Below are 24,942 nucleotides of genomic sequence, written 5' to 3'. Positions count from 1 at the left end.
GATTTCGGGTTAATTGTGCACCAAATGACCAATATCAGTCCGAATGACGTCCGACCGAATTCAGTCCAGAGTAAGTATCAACTTCAAATGAATTCAGCTTAGAAAAAAAATACTTCAAATTTAGTGAAAATCGGTTCAGATAAAGTTTCATATATAAGTTTCATCCGATTAAGTCCCTCACATGTGTAATATGCACCCTCAACAATGATCTCTGATTCCAGATGTCAGATACAGCTCCGAAATAAGTGCCTACATTTTTTCAAGATGGGTTCAAATTTGGATATAGCTCCCATATATATCTTTATCCGATATCAGGTTTATTGTGCACCAAATGGCTAATATCAGCCCAAATGAACTGAATCTTACCAAAATTAATCTTAGAAACAAGTACTTCAATTTTGGTGAAAATCGGTTCAGATAAAGCTAAAGCTCGCATATATATGTTTTATACGGTTTTGGGTTAAAATCCACACATGCGTAATATGCACTCCACAACAATGACATTTGGTACCATATATCGTATAGAAATATCTCTGCCAAATTTTATCGAGATCGGTTCAGATGTTTACGGTTATTATTAACCATATATGTAATATCAGCCCAAATTGAATTGATTTTTTCATATTCAAGCGAATTTTTTTATTTGCTGAAACTGGGTCTATTGCTCCAACAAGAATTTTTTAACATAATTGGAACTACGGGTACAAGAGCCTACGTCAAACTTGTTGAAAATCGATTTAGAGTTGGATATAGTTCCCAAATTGTGACTACTCTAAAGCCATGGCAGGTATTCAAATAAGGTTCATAGTTGCTATGATCTACTTCACATAAATTCCCAATATAAACTTTTTTTGTTACGGGAGCCCTACTAAGTACGCATATTGGTGTAGGGTGTCATATAGACGGCCTTTCCCTACTTTTGGAAATTGTGACTGGAATTTTCAAAGTATCAAAAATCTCGAAGTACCATTATAGCTCAACAAAATTATGAAAACTCATTCAATCTGAATTTCTCTTAAAATTAATTACTACCAAATATCCTTCACATAAATTAATTTGTTTATAATAAATCATCGAAAGATTGGTCATAAAAATTCCATTAGAATTAAAAATAATTAAGTTTAATAAATATGTTGTGTATTTCGGCAATTTGTTACACATAACAAATTCCCAGATGAGTTCCCAATTTTATAATGTACTCTTACATTATTTTTTGTTTCTATAAATCCATTAACAGCTATCAGCTGCCATAAAATCGTCCATAAGACATGGCAATTCACTCGCTCACATGCCATTGGATTGCTTGTTGCCTGCTATGCCGCTATCGTTTTAGCCACAAGTAAAAAGCCCCCAAAATAAATAGAATATCAATCAATTAATGCCATAATGAACATTTAAACAAAATTCAATTCAAACCAATTTGCGGCAATAAACCTGTGGTAGTGGGAAAGAGATAGTTATAAAGAAAGAGAAAGAGCTATGAAATAATGAAGAAACAAAAAAAAACAAGAGTCACACTACTCTTGGCCAAGATTGTTGGGCAAAATGCCAAAAACAAAGAGAGAGAGACATTGAAAGTTTTACATAAATTGTTGTGGTATTTGTGGGTACATACACACGTAGTCGTCTGAAATAAATGGAGTATATATTTGTGTACAAAACAAAACAAAAAAATTGGCCCCAAAAACACCCACAATGGCTTTGCTTCTTTGTACCGTTTTGGTAGAAAATTTAAGACTTGGCCCAAGAGAACAGAGGAGAGAATTTATAGCAGCACAAATGCACACAAATAATAATTTTATGAGCTTAAATTGAAATAATCATGAAAACTCCGCCCTACAGTCAACGCAACGTTATGGCCAAGACAAAGCTGAGATGGTAAGCAAAAAGCACACAACTAAAAAACTTAAGGAGAAAACAATTTGTGGGAACGTTTATTCTTCCTCTCTGCAGCAACAAATTATGTAAAAATTGATAAATTAAAAGGCCACAACAGGGCAAACACAAGCTAAAAACCAATTTCCCACTATTTTTCGTTTGGGTGAAAAAGAAAGAGAAATCTTTTTTAATTTCTAAATATATTTATCTCTTTTTCTCCTCCATCGTGTTTCCCTAAAATCTTCGTCAGCCATATTGTTCGTTTGCTGCCAACAATGAGAGCCTCACGCTATCTCTCCCGTATGAGAGAGAAAGAGAGTAAAATAACGTCAATTGATTTTATTCAGTAATTTATGAATTATGCATGGCCAGAGAATTCATTTACCTTTGACTCTGCCCGGTTGACGCCAACGACAGACAAAAGTTGCACCGGCCGAGCTGAAGAAAACTTCAACAACCAACTCCCATTGACAAGACACACGGACACACACACACGAATATTGTCGTCGCGAGCAATCGTAACTTTTTATAGAGTTGAGTGTTTGTTAAATTGAATGTACGACGCCTGAGGAATAAAATTAAATGTTTTTGGTTTTATGAATTTTTGTCTCTTTCGCTCTTCAAGCTCTATATAACTAACTCTCCCTTTCCTACATACGAGTCTTGTGACGGCAGCACAACAACCTTAAGGCAATGTGAAGTTTGAATTTCTGCTTACCGTAAGATAGCTGGCCATTTGAGTGAGTTTGTGTGTGTGCGTGTGTATGACAATCATTGGAGGGTTTGTTTCTGGGTATGCAGCAACAATGGCAACAATCGTCTACACCACACCCCATTCTCGGCAACATCCAACTACAACAATGCCAACAACAACTGCTAAATACTCTATAACATCATTGCTCCGACTGCGCTGCCTCTTAAATAATCTACACTGCCATTCGTTTCAATAACTCAGCTCTGGTGGTGGTGGTTTTATTTCTTCTTGTTCAACTTCTGCTTCTCTCACGCTATGCCATAGCCTATTTGGATTCCTGGCTGATGATGGAGATGGGTGTTTTTGTTTTGTTGGCTGTGGAGGAAACATTGGCGGTGGTGTTGTTGCTTTTGTTCGGCCGGTTGGTTGGTTGGCTGGTTAGTGGTTGGTGGTTGGACACATACAATTTGTGACTCGCTTACTTGGCTGAATGGTGTCCGCTGCAGCTCTCAGTTCAAATTGAATTTTCATTGTGAATGTTTGTTATTCATTTAACGGCTCGAAACTGTAAATTTCTTTTTACCGTCGGCGGTTAAGTCCAATAAAAACAGCTAAAGAAGAAAGAGAAAAGAAAAACAAAAACAAGTAACTGCGAGTGTTTTATCTGCTCTTCGAATCAAGGTTCTTATTGGAATCCGGTTTGAAACCAACCCACCCCGCCGTAACAATAAAACCAGAAGGAATACCAAACCATCATCAGCTTCTTTGGCTGTTAGTCGAATAAAACAAGTTCAAGCATAAAGAGTGTTTCGGCAGAGCGCGCGGTGTGATGTGAAAAAAAGTTTTATTGAATTCAATTTATTGCCACTGAAAATATTTATGACAAAATTCGGAATTTTGGTTGTGGCTGAAAATAAAAAAACAAAACGCATTTTCAATGCATGGAAGCTATTGATTAAGAACAGCCATAATATTTTGATGGACTTCACACGTTAATGGAATTTCATAATTTTATTGCAAATTAATTGAAACTGCAGGAAGTTCCAAAAACCGGAAGTTTTGCCAAAAAATATATCAATTTTGTGTTGAAAATTTAAAAGAAAGTGAATCTTAAAAAAATCCCAAAATAAGTTTATGTGTTATCTTGAAACGTCGTTGTCCACCCATTCCATATTGCTGCAACAATAATGGTTTTGGAACAACAAACTCAACAACCAGCAGCACAGCAACATCCTCCCTCACCACAACATCATCCAAATATTCCGCAATTACATCACTCGCCCTTGGCCCGACAATTGTCACCCGTGTCGCCGGCCAATCCTTCCAACAACGGCAATAGCAGCAACGGTATTGTACCGCCTAATATGCCTTCGGAAGCATTGCATCCCACCGCTGCCCTACAATTGTATGCTGCTGCCGCTCAATTGGCTCCCGGCGGTGTACGTGTACCGCCATGGAATCCTTTTTTGCAATTCGGTGTGCCTGGCGTTTTTGGGGGCGCTCCGTTTTTGGGTCGGCCCCGTTTTGAGGCGAATGGACCACAAAATGCCGCCGCTGCCGCTCAAATGGCTGCAAGTAATGCCTTTGCCAATTTAACCGGTCTAAGTGCGGCAATGCGAAATGTTTCGGCCGCTCAAACAACGGCTGCAGCTGCTGTGGCCTCGGCAGCCATACAGCATCGTCTTATGATTGGAAATCGTCAGAATATGCCACCGACGGGACCACCAAGCGAAGGATCAAATGATGATGCGGGTAAGTTGAGAAGTTGTGGGAACTTAAAATGTAGGGAGAGGTTTTAAAGCCGAGTTCTGTTGAAAAAAGCAACGACAAATTGTACGGCCGATGAGCTTTTGAGTGGTTTAGAAAAGTATATGGACAGAGACACATTAAAGAGTATTGAATAGAAATATTTTGGTTCACAAAAATTCAAATTTTCATTACATTTGCAAAGTTTCAGAACAAGTTTTCTCTTCCAGAACTGCAAAAATGTAAAAGTTTTCTTCTACGAAAACTGATGTTCCCTTTGTGATATCGAAAACAAATTGAAAAACTAGTGAATTCTAGCAGGTTCTGGCACAGAGCAAAGAAATGTATTGAAAAAGAAAGCATAACAAATATTTGACTGGACACATTGTTCTGCCGATGAACTTCTACATGTGGATATTTGAGTAGTCATTGAAAAGTGTTTGACAAAGTTCCAAAGTGTTTATGAAAATAAAATTACTTTTTTTTCTCCAAAAATTCCAATTTTGGATAAAAATTTGGCTGACCGGCGCTTACGTTTTTGTGGCCAACCGAAGGTGCACATTTTCAGCTGACCTCTTTGTCAAGTAAATAGATCATTTTGTTTGTTTACAAACTGCTGGACAACGAATGTTTTCTCATCGGAAAAAATCAAATTCGGCAATTCACCACTTTCCGCCAAGCGAAGCAACTCTTTAGCTCTTTTGAGTCTATTTTCTTCTGTTGCGGTGTAAGTTCTTGCACTTTTTGGAATTTCAATGGCTTTACCCCGAGCTTATTTTTCAATATTTCAATGTACAAAAATTCTATCGAAGATGTCCCCAAACGATTTGCTTGTTTCGTTTTCAAAATTGCTGTCTTTTCATAAATTTCGATTAAATTCAATAAAACCAGTAACGGCAAAGCCAACGCTCCCTACCAAATTTGATGCTCAGCCTAATCTCTGTCTTAACGTGGGGTTACGCCCCACCTAAACTTCAGAACTCTTGAAATTTCGAATTTTTTTTTTACTTATTTGGTTAATTGCTTGGCTTAAGGTCATTAAAAAACAATGTTTTTTATTTTTGAATTTTTCCTATTTTTATTTATCCAATATTTCGATTTCCTCCGGAAATCATCTTCAGGGATATTTTTAAAGTAAAAGCTTGTCCATTGAGTTTAAATGTCACTATCAAACTATTTTATGTAACAGCTACTCATTATTGCTCTGGAAGAGTGCACGTTACAAATCTGGTTACCAACCCATGACTAAATATTTAGATATATGTTGGCCACTAAAAATTCAGTTAAATAAGTACTAATTTAACGAATTTAGCCACAAACAATTGTTCTATAAATACAAAGTTATTGACTTTTACTGGTTAGAAAATACTACTTCTATCTTTAAAATAATGGGTTGGTGCTAGTGGTGGGGTATAATTTGCAAAGCTCAGTTATAGATAGGACTAAGTCTGAGTGTCAGTATGAATTTATTAAACAATTTATTCACATTGAATCTCATTAGAAATCCAATTCCTACTGACTTTATATTGAGACCATAGGTTACAGCAGCCATGCCGCTCAACTGATAATAAAGTGCATAATATAGCGAAAAGAACAATTTCAATGTCAAGTTCCATTAATATTAAATACTTATTGAAAAGTGTGTGTGTGTGTGTGTTTTTTCAATATAGTTTTTTTGTTTTGTTTTTGTAATTAATAATGCAAACAATGTCGCGTCTCACTGATGTAATTGATTAACAATTTATTACATTCATTGACAACATTTTGTGTACAAATCAATTACATATTAAAATTAATTAGGAAACAACAAAATAAATAAATGAAAAGAAAAATAAATTGATTGATTAATCAAGTAGTATAGCACATAATCTTCTTAATACAAATATGTAATACAACTGTCGGAAATTCAAAGGGGTTTCAAAACATTGTTAGAATTAGTTAATATTAAAAAGTATAAGAAGACCACGTGGAAATTGGTTGCTGATGCAAATTTAAGTTTAAATGGAATAAATTTAAATATATATTTTTCAATGTACATATCAGCTGGGATGGACTTTTTGAAATAAGCATCATAAAGGCTGGCGAATCTCGACAATTTTTCCTAAATTTCCACGACCAGAAAGAAATGCCGTGTTTTAAATAATGCTGTGCAACAATCATGCTCGAGTGCAGTGTTAAGGAGAATTACAACTACAACATGAGTTGATTGGTCCAACGCGCAAAGTAGCTCTTATATATATAAAAAAAACAATTTCTTCCTTAGACGAAAATTTTCTTCCTTATGGAAAAATAAAAATATAAGTAAACAAGTAAGCAAAGGCTTTAGTCGTGCAAGGCTGACTGTGTGACCCTGCAACTTTGTAATATTTTGGAAAACCCCCCTTTTGCCCGATTTTTATACCCTCTACCATACTATGGAAGGTATATTAGCTTTGTCATTCCGTTTGTAACTCCTTGACATATTCATGATAGACCCCATAAAGGATGAGCGATGTCCGTCTGTCTGTTTGTTGTAATCACGCTATCTTTCGAACGAATTGAGATATAAGGCTAAGATTTTGCACACATATGTATTTTGCCAGTAGGCAGGTTAAGTTCATAAATGAGCCATGTCGGTCCACGTTTTGTTATAGCCCCCATATAACGATACCTCCCGATATTCGCTATTTTGATGATTTTAGCGACATTATTCACGAGAATTGTTTCAAATTTGGTATTTGAAGTTAGTAATGGGTACTACAGCCTATGCAAAAAAAAAAAAAAAACTCTTTGCATGTCCACGACTTCGTATAGCCCCCATACAACGGTACCTCCTTTTATTTGGTATTCTGATGATTTTTGGCGAAATTATTCGACGGAATTGTTTCAAATTGTGTATTTGAAGATCTTAATGGGCACTACAGCCTATAACAAACAATTACTAATGCAAGTCCACGACTTCGTATAGCCCCCATATAAAGCTCATCATTTTAACTGTATTTTTCGGATTTTGTTGAAATATTTCAAGTTCCTTCCAAATGGTAGAGGGTTTTAAAAGTTCGGCCCGGCCGAATGTTCATTCAAAATGCTAGGCTTCTGCTCTGCCCTAAATTGTAACCTCATGAAAAATTCCGTGAATAGTGGTCTTTACTTGTGACCCGTAGAAAAAAATCAGGAAAATTTAATATTTTTAGTGTATTTCAACCAAAAATTTCTATTTGACCCTAATCCCAATTTGGTGAACATCGGACCACAATTTGTAGGTCGCGTGATTACAATTTAACATGGACAGACGGATGGGCGGTACCCCTCCAAAATGTTTACAATACTGAACTTCTTTGTACTTTTGCATTAAAAAATTTTAATTTTTACACGTTTGGCTTGTCTTTGACTGAATAACTTGTAATTCAAAAGTGCTGTCCAAAGACTTCTAAATATTGCTTTTTTTACATAGCGAAATTTGCACCCCCATCGAAATGACAGCATAGATTTTATGTAGATAACGAATTCGTTGTCCTGCGGTCTTTTTTCTGCATCTGTTTGCCTTGCAGCGGTTTTACCCTCGAAACTGTATTGGATCTCTTTATTTACTTCATATCCATTGCTCCAATGCACTGTAATAATGGAGGGCTTATTGAGTCTTACATCTTTAGATCAGATTGCCATATGACAATATTCGCCAATCAATTTTCCCCAGTATTTGAATCCCTCAGTATTTGATTTTCAGTCAATAAAGGCTTGATTCCCTGTATAGGTAAATAGATCGCATATTAGCATATGAGTAGAAAAAAGTAATGAGTATCTCATTGTTCTTAACTTCTTGACCAGGCTGCTGTTTTTTTTAGGTATTCACTTCTGGCAAAGATAAACGGATGACCGTGAAACATAATTTTGGGGCGACATTTGATTGGGAAATCATATAAAGGGCCTGGTTTTACCTTGAAAGTTTGGAAAAGGTTTTTTTTTATTTTAAAATTTTAATATCATAGCCAATTCAATGACGTCAAACTGTGCGGGATTGTCAGATCTAAGCTATAAAATCTATGCAGCCGGAAAGGCTTTGGAGTATTCAGCGAAAACCTTAATCCCAATATTTAAGTAAAGTCTTCGATATTTGACAAAATTGAGAATTGTTGGTACTCAAAGACGTATGAAAGAAGAAGGGAGGGGGAGGCGGTTGTATGCATCTCTGTTGATATTGAAAATGTATCATATCATTGCTGTCCCCATATTAGGGTGCAGCATAACACCATATACATTGTGGTCTACGATTTTAAATGAGCACAGGCAGTTCTTTAAATTCTGCATGAAAAAATTGAAACCTTGCTTCATCTTTTGTAATTTGGGTTTTATTATTAGAAGCCTTTTCGGCCAAATGTAGGGACGCACACGGAAATTTATTTTGAAACCAACTGGAAAAAAGTAACTCTTCTATAAAAAATGTCAGAAAATAAGTAATTTTCAAGAAAACCACGGCTCCAGGGTTGCGAACGTCTGTAGATATCACATTTCTTTTGTAAAGAGGAGAAGCAATTTCATTTATTTTTCAGAAAAAAATTTTTTCTATATATTCTAATTTTTCTATATAAACATTTGTTTTCAAATTTTTGACAGGCTATGGAACAGTTTCTAAGGAAAACAATAAAATTTTTCCTGTTACCAATTCTCATTTGCATCTTGATACTGAATTTACGAGAACCAGAACCGCTTTAGTTTATGCAGATGGAATTTAAATCTTGACGTCCATTTTTTTTTTGTTTTTTCCTATTTTCAATTCCAATACAACATCGTCGCATTATTTTTGTTTTGGTCCATTCATGTATATTGAAATAGTAATTAATGAACTGTGTTAAATATTGATTAAGTTGTAGAAATAATATTAAAACGAATGTGGTCAGCGTGAGATATTTGTAAACTTTTGTATGCATACTTTGCGTTCGACACAAATCCGATTAAATCAATAAAAAAGACAACACAACATATTTGCCAATAATAAACGTTCTCTACACATGTTTTATACAACTTTCAATAAATTGTTATTTTATTGATTGTTTTTCATGACAAAAAAAAGAAAAAGAAAAATACAAAATTAATGATATTTCAATAAGCTGTTATTAACACCAATTTCTACTCACTCGCACACACACGCGTTCGTGGGAAACCAGAAAAGTTAATAAAGCAGGCTTAACGCTGTGATTTGTTTATAAAACATAGACAAAAGTTAATATTTTTGGATGAGAGTTTTTTTTGTGAAATAGAGTAATAAACAAAAAACATTTTTAGGAGTGTAAAAATGTCTGCAAACATTTTCATTTATGCGTTTTAATCACTCTGGTCTTTTGAATTGTTTTCACATCATGCCGCCAGCCATTAATCATTCTTGAAAATAAATTTTTGCACACACGAGGTACCAGGCAACGAATGCACAGCAACGACAACAACAATGTATTTGGGAAAAATTGAAAATGAAAATTATACACACGCAGCCATAGATTTTTTTATGAAACTGCCATGGATGGTGGGATGAGAAAAATGAGGAAAAATCATCAGCTATCAAACCTACGCAACTTCAAAGTCTATGCGTTTGTAACTTGGCTTGAGACCGCCCACTGTCAAGTGAAAAGAAAAGTTTGTCATAGAGCTTAACCTGAGCATGATGACAATGAAGGGGCGGGGTTGAGCAAACAATCCGTTGACACCTCAGCACACCACACCACTATGCTTTTCATACCAGTCCATGCTTCTCATATTGATGATGATGACATGAGTGATATCCAAATCCTCAGTTTCCTACATAAAACCATTAATTTTTTTTAATGCTCGAAATCGAAAAGATCGCTGGAAAAGAAAGCCAAAAGGAAAAATCATATACCTGTTTGGCTTAGCTTTTGAAGTCATCTATTTGTTTCCCTTGTTATCGAAATTCATGTTGCCTTCGTTTTTCTTCTTCTGTGCTTCGAACGGAAATGAGAAATGTCATAAATTGAACGAATTCATTCATCATTCGTTTGGGTGTGATTTGGTTTGAATGAATGTCCATGGCCATAATTGCAAATCATCAGAAACGAAACAGGAGAGAGAGAGTGTCATGAATTTTTAATTCGTGTTGGCGAATGGACATCAATCATGAGGTAGATTTTGTCAAAGTTTTGAAAAAAAAACCAGGACTGCTGCTCGAAAAAACTGGGTCGATATTCCCTAAGATTTCTCTATTTCCTAAAAATTACAAAAAACAAATTGCAGATAAAACTACAAATTCGAGTCAAAATGTTCTTAAAATATTAGGAAAAATCTGCAATACAGGGTGAGATAAAAAAACTGCAACCGACTTCAGGTTGTTGTCATTTCTAAGCCACTCGTTCGACAGCTGTTAAAATAATTCCAGTGACAGCTCATTATATTGTTTACAAGCGTACAAAAGCTTTTTTGGGGAGAACTTTCCAGAAAAAAGTTATTCGTAATGGAATTCAAACGTGATAGTGTTATTTCTTTATATTTGGCTGGAAAACCACAAGTGGCTACCGTTAGAGAACTCCAGCATTCAAATGTGAATAAATCTTTTGTGTCTCGTACCACCGCTCGTTACCGTGATACTGGTAGCGACGTCAAGGAAGTGGGCGGAAAAAAAAACAGCAAAATCAGCAGAAATGGTTCGAAAAGTAAAGAAGCGACTTGATCGAAACCTGCGTCGCAGTAGTCGAATAATGGACTCGGCACCATCGCACTCAGCACGCGCCACCCAAGAATGGTTACAAAATGAGGTTCCTCGCTTCATTTTCAGCACTCAATGGCCACCAAAATCTTCGGATTCCAATCCGTTGGACTATTGTGTCTGGAGTATTTTGAAAAGCAAGGTTGGCACTAAAAAGTGTCGATCACCTCAAGCAAGAGTTTCGCCGGGAATGGGCCAAAATACCGCAGAGCAACATTAGGGTAGCCTGTGACGGTTTCATTGGCCGTTTGAAGGCCATAATTCCAACGATGACCAATTCCAACAAACCTAAACTTATTCTAAAATTTGATGCTATTTCCGACATTTTTCACTTTCATTCAATAAAATTAAAAAAAAAAAAATGTAAAAATCATGGCGTTTGACTTTGTTGCAGTTTTTTTTTATCTCACCCCAGATCTCGAAATTATCAGCAAATTTTTTTAATTTTAAACATCATAAAATTTTCTATTTATTTTTCCTTAGTTACTAGCTGATCCGTCTTGCTATAATATTTCTGGTTAGCTAATTTTAAAAATACATGCTGTTCCATAGAGATATCTTGCGAAATTTCATTCATCAATTTTTTTAGAAAATTTCACAAATAATAATTAATTCGATTATGTCCAGAACCATGCGTTATATTCTAAAATGAAATTTGGCCAAAATTAAGGAAATTCCCCCAAGCATTAATTCATTCACAATCCACTTCCGAGTGCAATGACTTGACTGCGGGATTTCATTAGCAGCGGTTATTCATGGTGTATTAGACGCCAAATTTCCACAACGAGTTTTTGCATGAATGGATGAAAGTGGCAGTTTGGTATAGGCACTAGTTGCCGGAATAAAGAATATTGATAATTAATACAGCTGACCCTCTTTGCTGTTTGGCTTATCCTTTCTCCCTTTATTCTTGGCAGCACATTTTACAAAGCTGGTAATTATGTTATAAACATTTTTGTGTTTATATAGTCGATGTTCTGCCGGTGTTCTTGTTGGTGATTATAATTAAAAAAATCAAGATAAAATAGTGGCATAATTGGAAATGATTAAAAGCTTCACTCCTTTCTAAAAAAGCAAACGACCAAAAACATGGTTCATATTGTTTAGCAACGAACTAATTGACCCACGAACATAACACCGACCCTCTAAACACTGGGGCAAGGCACCACAATGTTGGCATGTGGAAAAGTCATTTTCCTTGCCATTAAGTCATTTGACACTCCTGCATGCAATGTCTGATTCAATATCAAAAGCAAAAGCGAGAATCAAACAATTTCACTGGAATTCATTTTGGAGTTTTTGCGAGGTTGCAGTTTGAGAAAGTTTGAATGTGTTGCATGTTTGACTCAATGCATATTTATGTGGGGTGCGTGTGTGTGTGAGTGATTGTTGTACACTGTCATATATTGAACAATATGGGTTTGTTTACACATTTTCCAAAAATAAAAGAAGAAAAAAATCTAGAGTGTTAATTGTTTAAATTTGTGAATTAAATTCAAATGAAATGTTTACTCCAGTTATTCTATAAGAAAATAGCAATGAAGAAAGCATATAAATGAAGAAATAATATAAATTAAATTATTTTGAGGTTTGCACGACTTTTGTTATTTTAAAGTGTCCAACGCCTTTTTTACATTGAATCGGTAATTGATTGGAAATTACGAAGTCTTTACGTCTTAGCATATGTCAGCTCAATTTATTCAACTTGCCACCATTCAAAATTCTAAATTGTAAGCAAAGATTGAACGAAGATTTTTGATGTTTTGGAGATGTATACTACATTTTCTAACTCCTCCTTAACTCTTTCTTGCTCTTTCTCTCTCCTCTCTCTCTCTCACACACTCTTTATTTGTACCTTGATGCATTTTTGTAATATATAACACAATAACAATAAATTTCAATTACCTTTTGGTAAGACTTGGGAGAAACATTATACATGCTGCGTCTGCCAATCTACATTACCTTCCACACCACTAGTTCGAAGGCAAAAGCTCATTCATAATATTGAGAATTAGTGTTTTTATGATGATGCATGTCTAGTTCGGTCGTTAGGCAATTTGATTTGTGGGTAACTGCAAAATGCAATTGCTATGCAGTTAAGAGGCGGAGAAGCATTGCAACATAGCATGTTGCAAATGCAACAACATTTTTGGGTTGCTTACTAAGGTTGGCACACATGTGGGCAAAGGTTTATGGATTTCTATTGTTTTCCCTCTCCTTTGCCAAGCAATTCGTAAAAATTATCGGTCTCTTGGGAGGGGATGTACCAAATATTTCAACCAGTGCTGGACGTTAAGGCATGCTTTTTGAGTCAGACTGATGATTGCATTTGAAAAGTAAAGCAAATTTAGACTTTGAATCGCATTTGTCACATCACATGTGATTTTCATTTTATATTGGGCGCCACTGTAAAATTATAAAATGAACAATTTCCTAACAGTGATACTAAAAGCATATTTCCTTCTCACAGCAAATTTCAGATAATTAAGCTCGTCTCGAAAGAGAAATAAACGCATAAATCATAAACATATGATCTTCGCCTTAATAAAGTAAAACTAAAAAATGGATACCTTTTTTCATTGGGCACCACAGTAACATTCCAAAATAAAATTGTAAGAAATCCTCCTGGCAGTTATGTCAAAATATATATTCTAAATATTTTCATATTATTTGTGCGCCACGGTGCTAAAATAAACTGGTTAGATATCCTCTTAGCCGTTTGTAAAATTGTGAGCTAAAACTGAAACAAACAGGCCCCACATACCAGTACCCAGTACATAATTCAACGTTTATTTCAAGTTTCGAATTTGAAGTTTCGAATTTGAATATTTCATGAGTAACAAAGCCTATGTAGGTCCATGTCGTATAGACCCCAATATAACGGATATATTCGGCATTTTTAAGATTTTAGCAGAATTTTTAATGGATTTTAATTCTTTGAAAACTTCTAAACTTACTACTTCCAAACTTACTGATTCGTTCCAAACATACCGCTTTTTAACTTGTTTGTAAATATTTTAATTTTTCATTGGGCGCCGGTGGAGAATAATAAAAAGAACCTGTTTGATTTTATGCCAGAGATTATTCTCCAAATAATTGTGTTTTACAAGAGGTAACATTGTGGACCAAAATCCAAATGGTCATATTTCGGGTTTTGAAAGTAAAAACCGATTTTGCCATATCACGTGAAACCTTTAAATATTTCCATTTTTCATTGGGCGCCACTGCAAAATTTTAAAAAAAAATTATTCCAAAATGTATTCTCAACACGAACAAAAATTTGAACCTTTTGACAGTGAATGCCAACAATCGCTACAAAAATTGTTAGCCTAAATCCAAATTAGTTATCTATTTGAGGAATGGGGTTTTTTGGGCTTTGAGGCGGTAGGGAGTTAACCTGGTCTCTTGGTGCGTATACAAAACGTTGGGGTAATTAAAATGTTGTTGCTATGTTTGTTGTTACCAAATAAACAACCAAACCGAGCGGCCGTTTGCCATGGTCACACATGTTGAGGCACACACACCTTCACCCCTTGCCATTGGCTTCAAATGGGCCAGCACTGCCACAACACCCCTAATGTAGATAATTGAAATATGTGATTATGAATATTTATTATTGTCGAGTGAATGTGTGTGTGTGTGGGGGGGTGTGTGTGCAAGCATGCTAGAGGGGCAATTAAAATCAAAATAAATGTGTACAAGGAACCCATTCCAAGTGCCATTCGGGATAGTCAGTCAACAAGGGACCACTGTAGTTGGTTTGAAATCACCACGCCAGCTACGTTTGATATGTAAATTAATGAAATGTTCTTTGGAATTGTTTACGAATGTGCTGTTGTTGTAGTCACTGCTGTTACGAATTCAGGTTATTAATTGAGTTTTGTAGTTTTGTTTATTTTTAGCCTTTTGAAGTGGGAATTCGGTTGTATATTTTTGTTGTGAACCTTGGCCCCCAAAATGGGAGCGGGGGGTGGGCAATGGCATCCATTGCATCCATAATAGTTTGTTGTTTTAGTATTTAATTAAAATGAATATGTTTTGTTATCAACTCCTGAATGTGGTTATTAATTTTCGTTTCGTTTCTGCCTTTTCAGGATTTTCTGCCGATGGCGACGATGAGAGCAGTGCTGCTAAACGTCGCCGTTCTCGCACCAATTTTAATTCATGGCAACTGGAGGAATTGGAGCGAGCCTTTTCGGCCAGCCATTATCCCGATATTTTTATGCGTGAGGCTTTGGCCATGCGTTTGGATTTGAAGGAGAGCCGTGTTGCGGTAAGTTTAGTTTTAAATGGATGCTTAAATTTTGGATTTTATATTGAAGGGATATTGGGTCGGGTAGCATTGTAATATTAAAGGTAGCATAGCTTACATTTTTGGGAGTAAATTTTTTGGGTGATTCAAATGAACAGACTGATAAAACTAAACCCCCTTATTGTAATAAAACACCTGCATCTAAATCGATTTTTTTGTGGAATGGTTGAAGTGATTGGAAACACTTAATATCAAAAAACCAGGCACAGGCACAGTTTTGAAAAGATTTTTTTTTGTTACGACCCTATTTGCCAAATTTTTAATTTTTTAAATTTACTGTAACTTGGAATAGTATCAAATCAAACAACGTCGTTTTGTTTTTTTTTCGTCCAATATGTAATTGAGAATCTTCATAATCAATATCCCGGTTCCGTAAAGAGAAGAAGACAAAAGACTGTGGTTCCTTAATTTTGCCCACAGTTTATAGTATTCTTGGGATACCGGGCGGGGTCTTTTTCACCATTCCAATTCAGTTTCCTTTTTTATTTTTATTTTTAATAAAATCAAAAACTTATACTTATACGTATTCTTAAATAAAACTAGTTTTGATGTACTTCCTTCCTTTTTTTTAAGTTTTTAGTTTTAGAGTATAGGGTAGGTACCTGCGAAATAGTAACCTTAAGCCATTTAGTTGTAAATTATCCACCATATCTTTATGCTTTTCTAATATTATACGCTTTGTTTCAGATAGGTATGGTTCCAGAATCGGCGTGCCAAAGTTAGAAAACGTGAGCATACCAAAAAAGGACCCGGTAGACCTGCCCACAATGCCCAGCCCCAGACGTGTTCTGGTGAACCAATCCCGCCCAATGAACTTAAAGCTAAAGAAAGGTAAGATTATTAATTTAAAATGTATTATTTTGAGGTTTCCTATCTAAGGGACTTAAATTGGAGGTTTGTTTGTTCAAGGATTTTTACAGACCTTTTTCTAAAGAAAAGTTCTTGAGAAATGTTCTGTTTGTAAATGCCACTAGAGCAGCTTAATCCATAGCGGAATATTCACTGATATTGTTTTGAAATAGGTTCTAAATAGGCCCTTTCCTAGAAAAATCTGTTCCATGCATTCACTGCAACCGAAAAAGAATAAAATAAAATTGACATACGTTTTCATAACATTGATGTAATATTTCATTACTTTAATGCAACAATTCATTGCATTCAGGCAGCTTTCCTTAACTATCATAAATTTTTATAAAATTATCAAAATATTTTATCACATTGATGGAACAATTCAATACATCAACGTAAAACATCATAAAAGCCCTTCGATGATGTAATTAGCAGAATTTTATTGTCTGTTTGGCAGACACCTTATACTTATTTCGAGATAGAGGATGTGTTTGATGCAGACCTCGGAAAAACTTGCTCGAATTTGTACAAAGAGTGACACTTTTCCTAGTTTTTGAGTGGGAGCAAAATTCGTTTAAAATTGAGTAGATTCTGCTCTTAACGAGCATTCTTTTAGTTTTGCCATACGGTTGTGGTATTCCTATATTTGTATATTTTCTGTACAAGTTTACCCCTTCACCCCGCCTTCCTTCACCTTTTTATCAGTTTTTTATTTACAGATTACCTGTTATATATCTTATATTTCAGGAAGATCCTTTAGAGGTTTTATATTTTTAGAAATCCCCTTTGGAAACCTCAAATAATAGAAGACATTTATCTTTTTAAGTTTCTAAAAATTGTTCTATTTCTATTTGCAAGAGGTTCTTTAGAGTTACTCAATCTTCACAAGCCATATATTTTTTTATTTGTATTTTAATTGAATTGAGTTACGCAAAAAATTGAAGCGCTTCTTTAATATTTCTTTTTTTAATCCAATTGTTATTTTCTTTCTTTTCCGCAGAGCACGACGTCGAAAGAAGCTTGCCAAGGCAATCGATCGACAAGCCCGCAAACTACAAGCCAAAGGCATTACCGTCGATTTGGAAGCCCTCAAGGCCGAATACATATCTCAGCACAAAGCTAATGGAACATTTTCCGACTCGGATCTCGAAGATGATAGCATACAGATCGATGTTGTCGGCGGAACCGAAAGTGATGATGAATGCGACGATTTCGATTTTCGTAGTCCGCGTGGCAGTGATATGGCCAACAACAGTTATTCGCCCAGTGGCAGTCCCAACGGTCTCGGCAGTCCCATGTCAAATGGTGGCGGCATCGACACCTCGCGAGACGAAGACAACAACAGCAATCACCAACAGATGCACATGCAAATGCATTTGCCCAACGGCAGCGAAGGTTGTGACGTGAAGCCATTCCTATTTCCCGGCAGAGCCACAAATTTCCAAATAAAATTACAAAACACCTCATCATCGTCATCCTCACCCTCGCCCAATCACCACCAGCAGACCTCACCGATTAGCATAAGACGCAGCAATCCGTTTAGCATAGAATCACTGCTCTTCAACAATACGTGAGTGCTATAAGGCGGAGGTGGGAGGAGCCAGGTACATATATTTTTAGCAAAAGAACCAAAAAACTAAAAGAAGAAAAAATCATGCAAAACACTTCGAAATGGTTGGCATTTAAAATGAAAACACACCTCTAATTTTGTCGGGTGACAAATGGTGGCTCATTAACATTGCCGCAGTTAGTTATTATGCCAACGGTAGAATGGAAAAAATAAGCATTAAGAGCAAGCAAAACAACAAATTTACCAACATGTTCCTTTTTTTTGTATTTTAGACGTCTTTCCCAGTTTAAGGCTAAAAAAAACATATTAATTTAAGTGTTTTATTTTTTTCGTTTTGTTTTATCGTTTCGTGCACTATCGAAATTCCTTTTCAATGTTTAAAAAGGTAATTGCATTGTTTTAAAGTTAATGTCTTCTTTCGGGGCATATCGTTAATGCCTACCTACCGTAATTCAAGACAGCATCTCTTGTAAATGTGGCAATATTTTCAATATCAAAAAACTCATCGAAACATTGTCGAAAAAATCTGATAGTTTGCTATCGTTATTTTTAATGACATGTAAATGCCAAACAAATTATGTCGTTATTAAGAAGCAAATTTATGATGACTTATTTCAAAATCAAGAGCAATTTAGTGATAATATAAGAAAATGAGATCAGAAGTATGTGACGAGAACTGAAACGGTGGGTTGATAGCTTTGAAATGTGCGTTTTTGTGATTTCTCCACAAGTAATTGTGGAAGTGTTGTTGAGTATATTTGCACAGTCCGCATAAACTTTGAACAATTCCAGAGTCGTCTAGGATCAAATCTCGATTCATTGCGATTAACAACCGTTTCCTGATTAAAGAAACGTTGTGCAAGATGATGTATCAGTGAACGATTAAAACCGATTCTTGTCAATGAAATAATTAAGTCCTTGTTAGGGCTGCATGAGTAACGCCAGAAGAGTATCGTTGGTCTCCCCACCAAATATTTTCAAAAGATGGCTTTTAAAATATTATATTCAATTTTACTGGCAATATTATTGGATTGAAAAATTGTATACATTCCAAACTAAGATTCTAAATTTTTTAAAAAATTAAAAAAAATCAATTGAAAATTAAGAACGGCGTTTTTAATTAAATATTCAATTGACATTGACACAGTAAATATCGTATCGTTGCCTGCTGTAACCTGCCGCAAAACTTATTGAGAATCTTTGTTCATAGTCTTTTAGAATCCGACCGGGAGTACTCTTGAGAGTATGCTTTACTCGTTCCTATTTGCCTATCTTTACATGAGAGTCAAAAGTATTCGCCAGTGAAATTACTTGAAGAGTAAGAGAAGAAGTTTCCCATCCTCCACCCATCGTTCTTTCCGCCCATTTGTTTTATGTGGCAAGTACTCCTTTTTGAAAAGTACTCCCTTTTGAAAAAATAAGAGTGAGGCGAGCACTTTTTTGTTGAAAAAATTAAAGTGAGTTTAAAAATGTTTGAAATGTTTACTCCAAAGCATGGTAAAATTAAGGAGGTAAAGTCATTTCAAATGAGACTATCCTTCTCTTCATATTCCGTAATTTACCTTGTCAAATTTCACTAAATAAAAAACAGGGTTCTATCTCTGATTTCTGTGTATACAATGGATTTATAAATATAAATTTTGACAGCCAGATGTTGTCAAATGAATAATTTAAAAAAAAAAAATTGTAAACATATAATTGCATGACTTTACCTTCTTAAAATGGAAAAATAAATGTAAATATTCGGTGATTTGAGGGTAGTAGCACACAACAATTTTTGATATTGCTGTGGACTGTGGAGAAGATGGTGTACAAAGAGAGAGAGAGAGAGAGAGAGAGAGAGAGATAGAGAACAGAATGTATTGCATTCGCTTTCGGAAAAATATCCATACACAGAAATAAAACAATGGCATTACAAAAGCTTAAAGACTACACGAAAGAAGTTGCATCTACTCAATCTCGAGCTTATTTTACCCCCACTCTATAAAATCATATGCGTTCTTATTAGAGCGGCTTCGATAAATAGAGTATACCCGATTTCTTTTTTACCTCCAGCTACATTCCTGCGTAGTACAACACAATTGTCATTAGTAAACGTATTTGTATTGTCTTTACAAATAAATCCTCCCATGTAAGTAGGATGTGAAGGTGTAGTAAGCCCAAACCATATATTTGGCACTTCATCTTCTGACTATCACCGATTATTTTTTCAAATATATTCTAAAGGGAATGGTATAGAGAACATTACCTCAATTTTGTGATAGGTATAGAAATCCGTTTAGCTGGTAACCTCTTGGAAACCCCAATTTTGGACACAAAGTTCTCGAAGAAGGTTTAAGTTTGGAAAAGGTATGCCATAGGTGCGGCTTGAAATAATATTCCCGAGTGTTTTCCTTTCGCAAAAAATTTGGGGAATTCATTTTTGAAATAATAAAAATATGTTTTTTTCTTCCACTGTTCAAACGTGTATGTATGTCTACACATCTTTGGTTTCTATACATGTTACATGGCCAAATTAGTTGGATATTTAATAAATTGGCCATAAAGTGGGTAATAACTAATTTCATTACAACAAAGCTACAAATGAGACAATTAAATATGGAAAACAACAACAGGTGCAACTAACAAAATATAGGTGGTGGGTCAGGTGTGTGTTTTTATTTTATTTTGTTCATCCACAATGTTAAGAGTAGCACACACTGACAAGAGCACTTTTTGTCTCTTTTACTCTGTAGTTACAGATATGTATGTAAATGTTGGCTAAAATACCATGCAAGCCATGTTGTATGTTGATCAAGGCTATAGATGGTATACAAAATATGGCTGAAGTTCGATGGGTAGGAAACAGTTTGACACTTTTTCAACAATGCATAATATTACCTTCATTAAGCCACTGATAGAGGGAGAAAGAGATGGAGAGATGTAATTGCATTTATTTATTAATTGTTTTAAAATATTTTTTTTAGAATTTAAATAAAAAGCCAGCGAAAACATTTTAATGTTTCCTCATTTTCACTAATTGTTTGATTCAGAGACTTAATGGTTTTATGTTTTTTCTGTGAATTTTCGAAACTTCAAGAAAAGTGTAAAATATTCTGTAGCTCTGTATATTTAAAAAGGCGCTCAATTCTATTTTTATTTAATTTCAATTTAGGCAAATAATACACTATGCTTTATTAAACTAATTTCTTTTGTTTGATTGTAAAGTGAAAAAAATTTTCGGTTGCTTATGTAAAAATTAGTAAATAGCAAAAACCTAACTAGCAATTTAGGAAATTAATGTTAATTTTACTCTTTCAAAGACTTTCCCAACAGCAGCAATGTTTCCTATTAATTTGTATGTATGTATCTTTGTATTTATTGGCGCAGTCTATGTATCCCTACGACTATGTACTGCGCATTATCATCAATAATTATATGTAATTGTAAATTTAATTTATGTCCTAAGATGTGTACATTAAATAAAATATTAAAGAAATAACTTAAAATGAAAATTTAAAAAAAAAATAAAAATAAAAAGAAATATATCAAATATAAATTGTGAGTTTTATTAAAATACTTTTATAGGGGAAAATAACATAACAATGTTGGTTAACATTTAGATCAAGGTGTAAAAAAAAAAAAACAAAAAAAAAATGATTCCATCAAAGAAATAATATTTTCTCATTCGCACACACACACACTTTCATCTGGTTTCATTTTAGTCTAACTTGATTTAGATTGTTGACACCGGTGAAGAGTTCCAAAGTATGTAAATTTTATCCGTGAAATATAAACTTGAAGATGACATTCAACAACGTAGAGTCTGTATATAAGCAAACTAGCAAGAGACCGCTACTTCGCCAGCGAAAAATCCACCTTAAATTTTACATTCGTTCCACTAGTTCATTTTAGTATTCATTATTTCTTGGACAAATTTTCCAAAAAAAGCTTTATACATAGAAAAGTATAACCGAAAAATATTTTTTTTCAAAATCTTTCGTTTTGAAGTTTACCAAAGAGAATATCAGTTAAACGCATGCACAATGGTCCCACATCGAATTTTTCTGGCCAATTCTATTTCAACGTCTTTTTATAATAAAAATTTACCATGGTGGTCTTAATCCTAGAAAGCAAGAGGCTTCTAGCTCCATACATTCACTCAACGGCAAATGGTACTACCATTTTGTACAGGGTTGCCCATATTCGACGGACCTTTGGGCCCTTTGGGCCCATTCCAAGATCCTTACCAGTCGAAAATTTTTCGTATAAACGCTTAATGGTGTTCTTAGAAGGCGCACTTCTCACATTTTTTAATGTTTTAAAAACACGATGAGTTATCACAATTGACTTCTTGTAAATTTCAAGTATTTCAGGGCGCTCGCGTGGCGAGTATTGGTTCATGGTAAAAATCCGCTTGGACTGACGCTTCAAACGCGGTATATCATTAAGCGATGTGACATCTCTGTCAAAAGTTATGGCGTTGCCAGATGGGTCCGTCGAATATGGGCAACCCTGTACTTTTCCAACAATCATAGTACGTATTCTCCAAACCACCACCTTCACTCCATATTTTATATTTCCAATCACCCTGCGGTACATTTTGTCGTCAATGCAACCACCTGCTCTCAAAGAGACACCAACAGTAACCTCAATATCAAACTTCCAGATTCCAGCTCTATTCTTTCAGCCAAAACGAAATATATTCCGTACTTTTCGTACTATTACACATTTCCGGAACCACCTTCTTATCTTAAACACAGACATCTATATCAAATTTTAGGATTTCAGTTCCATACCTTCATCCAATACTCAGAGACCAACAGAGCTTGACTATCAAATTTGGCGATTACAGCTCTATATCTTCTTCAATGTCAAATATAGTACCATTCAGTACTTTTCGCACAATTATAGAACACATTTCCGAAACCACTTCCACATGTCCAGGCTACACATGAACACCTACCTTAATACCAAATTTCTGATTTCAAGCACTATCTCTTCACCCAATACAAAATATGTACTAATTTGTACTTTTCGTTCACTTGTAGTACCCATTTCCAAAACCGCCTGTCTGTCATAAACTAACAATCAAAAACCACCAACCATAAACATTTCTAAATTCCAGCTTCACCCGATCACCCTAAATCATACTGTTCAAAATTTAGTACCATTTAATACAGTTCACACACCTAGTACACATTTCCAATACTATTATATATAAAACTTACTTTCCATACCAAACCTCATTTTTAGCTATATCTTTCAAAAGCCCTGATCATGACGTAGTCTTGCTGACAGATACAGCCAAACTTCAACTTAAGACGCTAGCCCTCTCTAAGAGAGAAGAGCCCTTTCTAAGACACTGCGCGTGCGAATGCTATAAATAAGGACGTTCATCCAGACAAAATTAAAAGATGAATTGTATCTCGATGAGAATCGCTCTATAATCGGATTTAAAGCAGCGGATCATTGACTTAGTTTTCCCTGCTGCAAGACCTACGCCGAGAGTATGCAAAAAATCATTAACAAACTCTCAAACTATTATATCTGAAGGGTTCGTCGGCTGAAAAAGCTTCTACATTGGACCAATACTGAAGAAGGGCAGATATTCCTCTTCCCCCGGTATCGACTTCCGCATTGAGTCATAAGGTGTGTTTCGCGTTTAGCACTTCAGCAACTTTAAGATCGTGAGCAAGCGATTATCGATATAAAAAAATTAAGAATATGAAGAGCCCACCGAGTCTTCAAAACCTCGAGACACACAACTCAATGTCTCTAGAATAAATAGAGACCTTTTCTGACGGAAAAATATCTTAAAACATGATTGCAGTGCCCACTGCGGATTGTCAATCAAAAATCCTGTGAAAGAGGAGGATTTTGGACAAAATTTCGGAAAAACCCGTCAATTTAAAGCAAGATAACAAGTAATTTAACTTTGAATACCCTCCACTATTTGGAACTAATTTGAAAAGTAAAAAAATAATAAATAAAATAACTATTAAACAATTTAAAAATTCTGTTCCGTTATTTTGGGGTCAATACGAAGACGTGGACCTGCATAGGCAATTTTTTGTCACAGACTACTACACAGACCATTACGAAGTGCAAATACGAAATTTAAAACAATTCCGGACACTAATGTAGCTAAAATCATCGAAATACGGAATATAGGGAGGTACCGATATTTAGGGGCTATACGAAGACCTGAACCTGCATAGAGAACTTTCTGTCATATACTGTAGTACCTATTAGGAACTTCAAATTCCGGTGAATAATGTCGCTGAAAACAGCAAAATACCGAATATATGGAGTACGGGTATATGGGATCTATACGAAGCTATATGCATATGCAATTTTCTGTCATAGGATGTAGTACCCATTACAAATTTCAAATGCGAAATTAGGCACAGATCTGGTGAATAATGTCGGTAAAATCATACAACACCGAATATAGGGAGACAGAGCAGACAGTCAGACGGGCGGTCATCTTTAAATCGACACAGAATTTTGATCAAGAGTATATATACTTTGTGGGTCTCCACATAAAAACGGGAACACCAAAAACTAGAGCAAATGAGATGTCCTCGAATTCTTTAAATTAATAGACGACTAATATCTTGGGTCGCTTTCGGACATCTGAAGAGAATTAGCAGGTTGGTGCCCTTCCTGGGCGAGCTGCAGCATTTGATAACACAGCATGTGCCACAAGGCCCTGTTCTTTGCTAGCCCGCAGAATTCTTCCTCGGTCCGGCAAAATTAAAGCCTTTTAATTTGTGTTCGTAATTCTGCGTGGGGAACTTTTTAAATGTTTATTTTTTATTTTTTGATTTTTTTTAGTATAGCCAAATATTCACATCGCTGAACCGACAAACATGAGCATTAAGAAGCCACAACTGTAAACAATAAAAATTAAATCCTACGATATGGGTAAACAATGATATACGCTTTCAAATCATTAAGTGACCTTTATTAATTTCGGAGACGCGATGCTGTTTCAGATCAAAACGCTAATCCAGATGTGAAAATTGAGCAAAAATGGCTGTGCTGTTGCTGTCTTAGAACTACGGGCACACAGGTAATTTTGTTTGGACGATGATGATGTCTGTCCATTTGCTTTTTGCTTTTTTTATACCCTCCACCTTGGAAAGGATGGTATATTAACTTTGTCATTCCGTTTGTAACATCCCTAAATATTCGTCGTAGACCCCATAAGTATATAT

The 24,942-nt window shown here is 35.2% G+C and overlaps 1 protein-coding gene across 1 annotated transcript; it reads left to right on the top strand.

Annotated features, from left to right (window-relative positions):
• Nucleotides 1–2,902: 2,902 nt before the first annotated feature.
• LOC101900504 (homeobox protein unc-4) lies at nucleotides 2,903–19,414 on the top strand. Its single transcript, XM_011295358.3, has 4 exons — nucleotides 2,903–4,324; nucleotides 15,104–15,282; nucleotides 16,013–16,152; nucleotides 17,171–19,414. The coding sequence occupies exons 1-4, from the start codon at nucleotides 3,760–3,762 to the stop codon at nucleotides 17,742–17,744; spliced, it is 1,458 nt and encodes a 485-aa protein (XP_011293660.2). The 5' UTR covers nucleotides 2,903–3,759; the 3' UTR covers nucleotides 17,745–19,414.
• The last annotated feature ends 5,528 nt before the right edge of the window (nucleotides 19,415–24,942 follow it).

The sequence above is a fragment of the Musca domestica genome, unplaced genomic scaffold, assembly GCF_030504385.1.
Source record: "Musca domestica strain aabys unplaced genomic scaffold, Musca_domestica.polishedcontigs.V.1.1 13, whole genome shotgun sequence".
NCBI classification, from domain to species: Eukaryota; Metazoa; Arthropoda; class Insecta; order Diptera; family Muscidae; genus Musca; species Musca domestica.
Note: the sequence above shows the minus strand (reverse complement) of the source record. Positions and strands in the feature narration are given on the sequence as shown.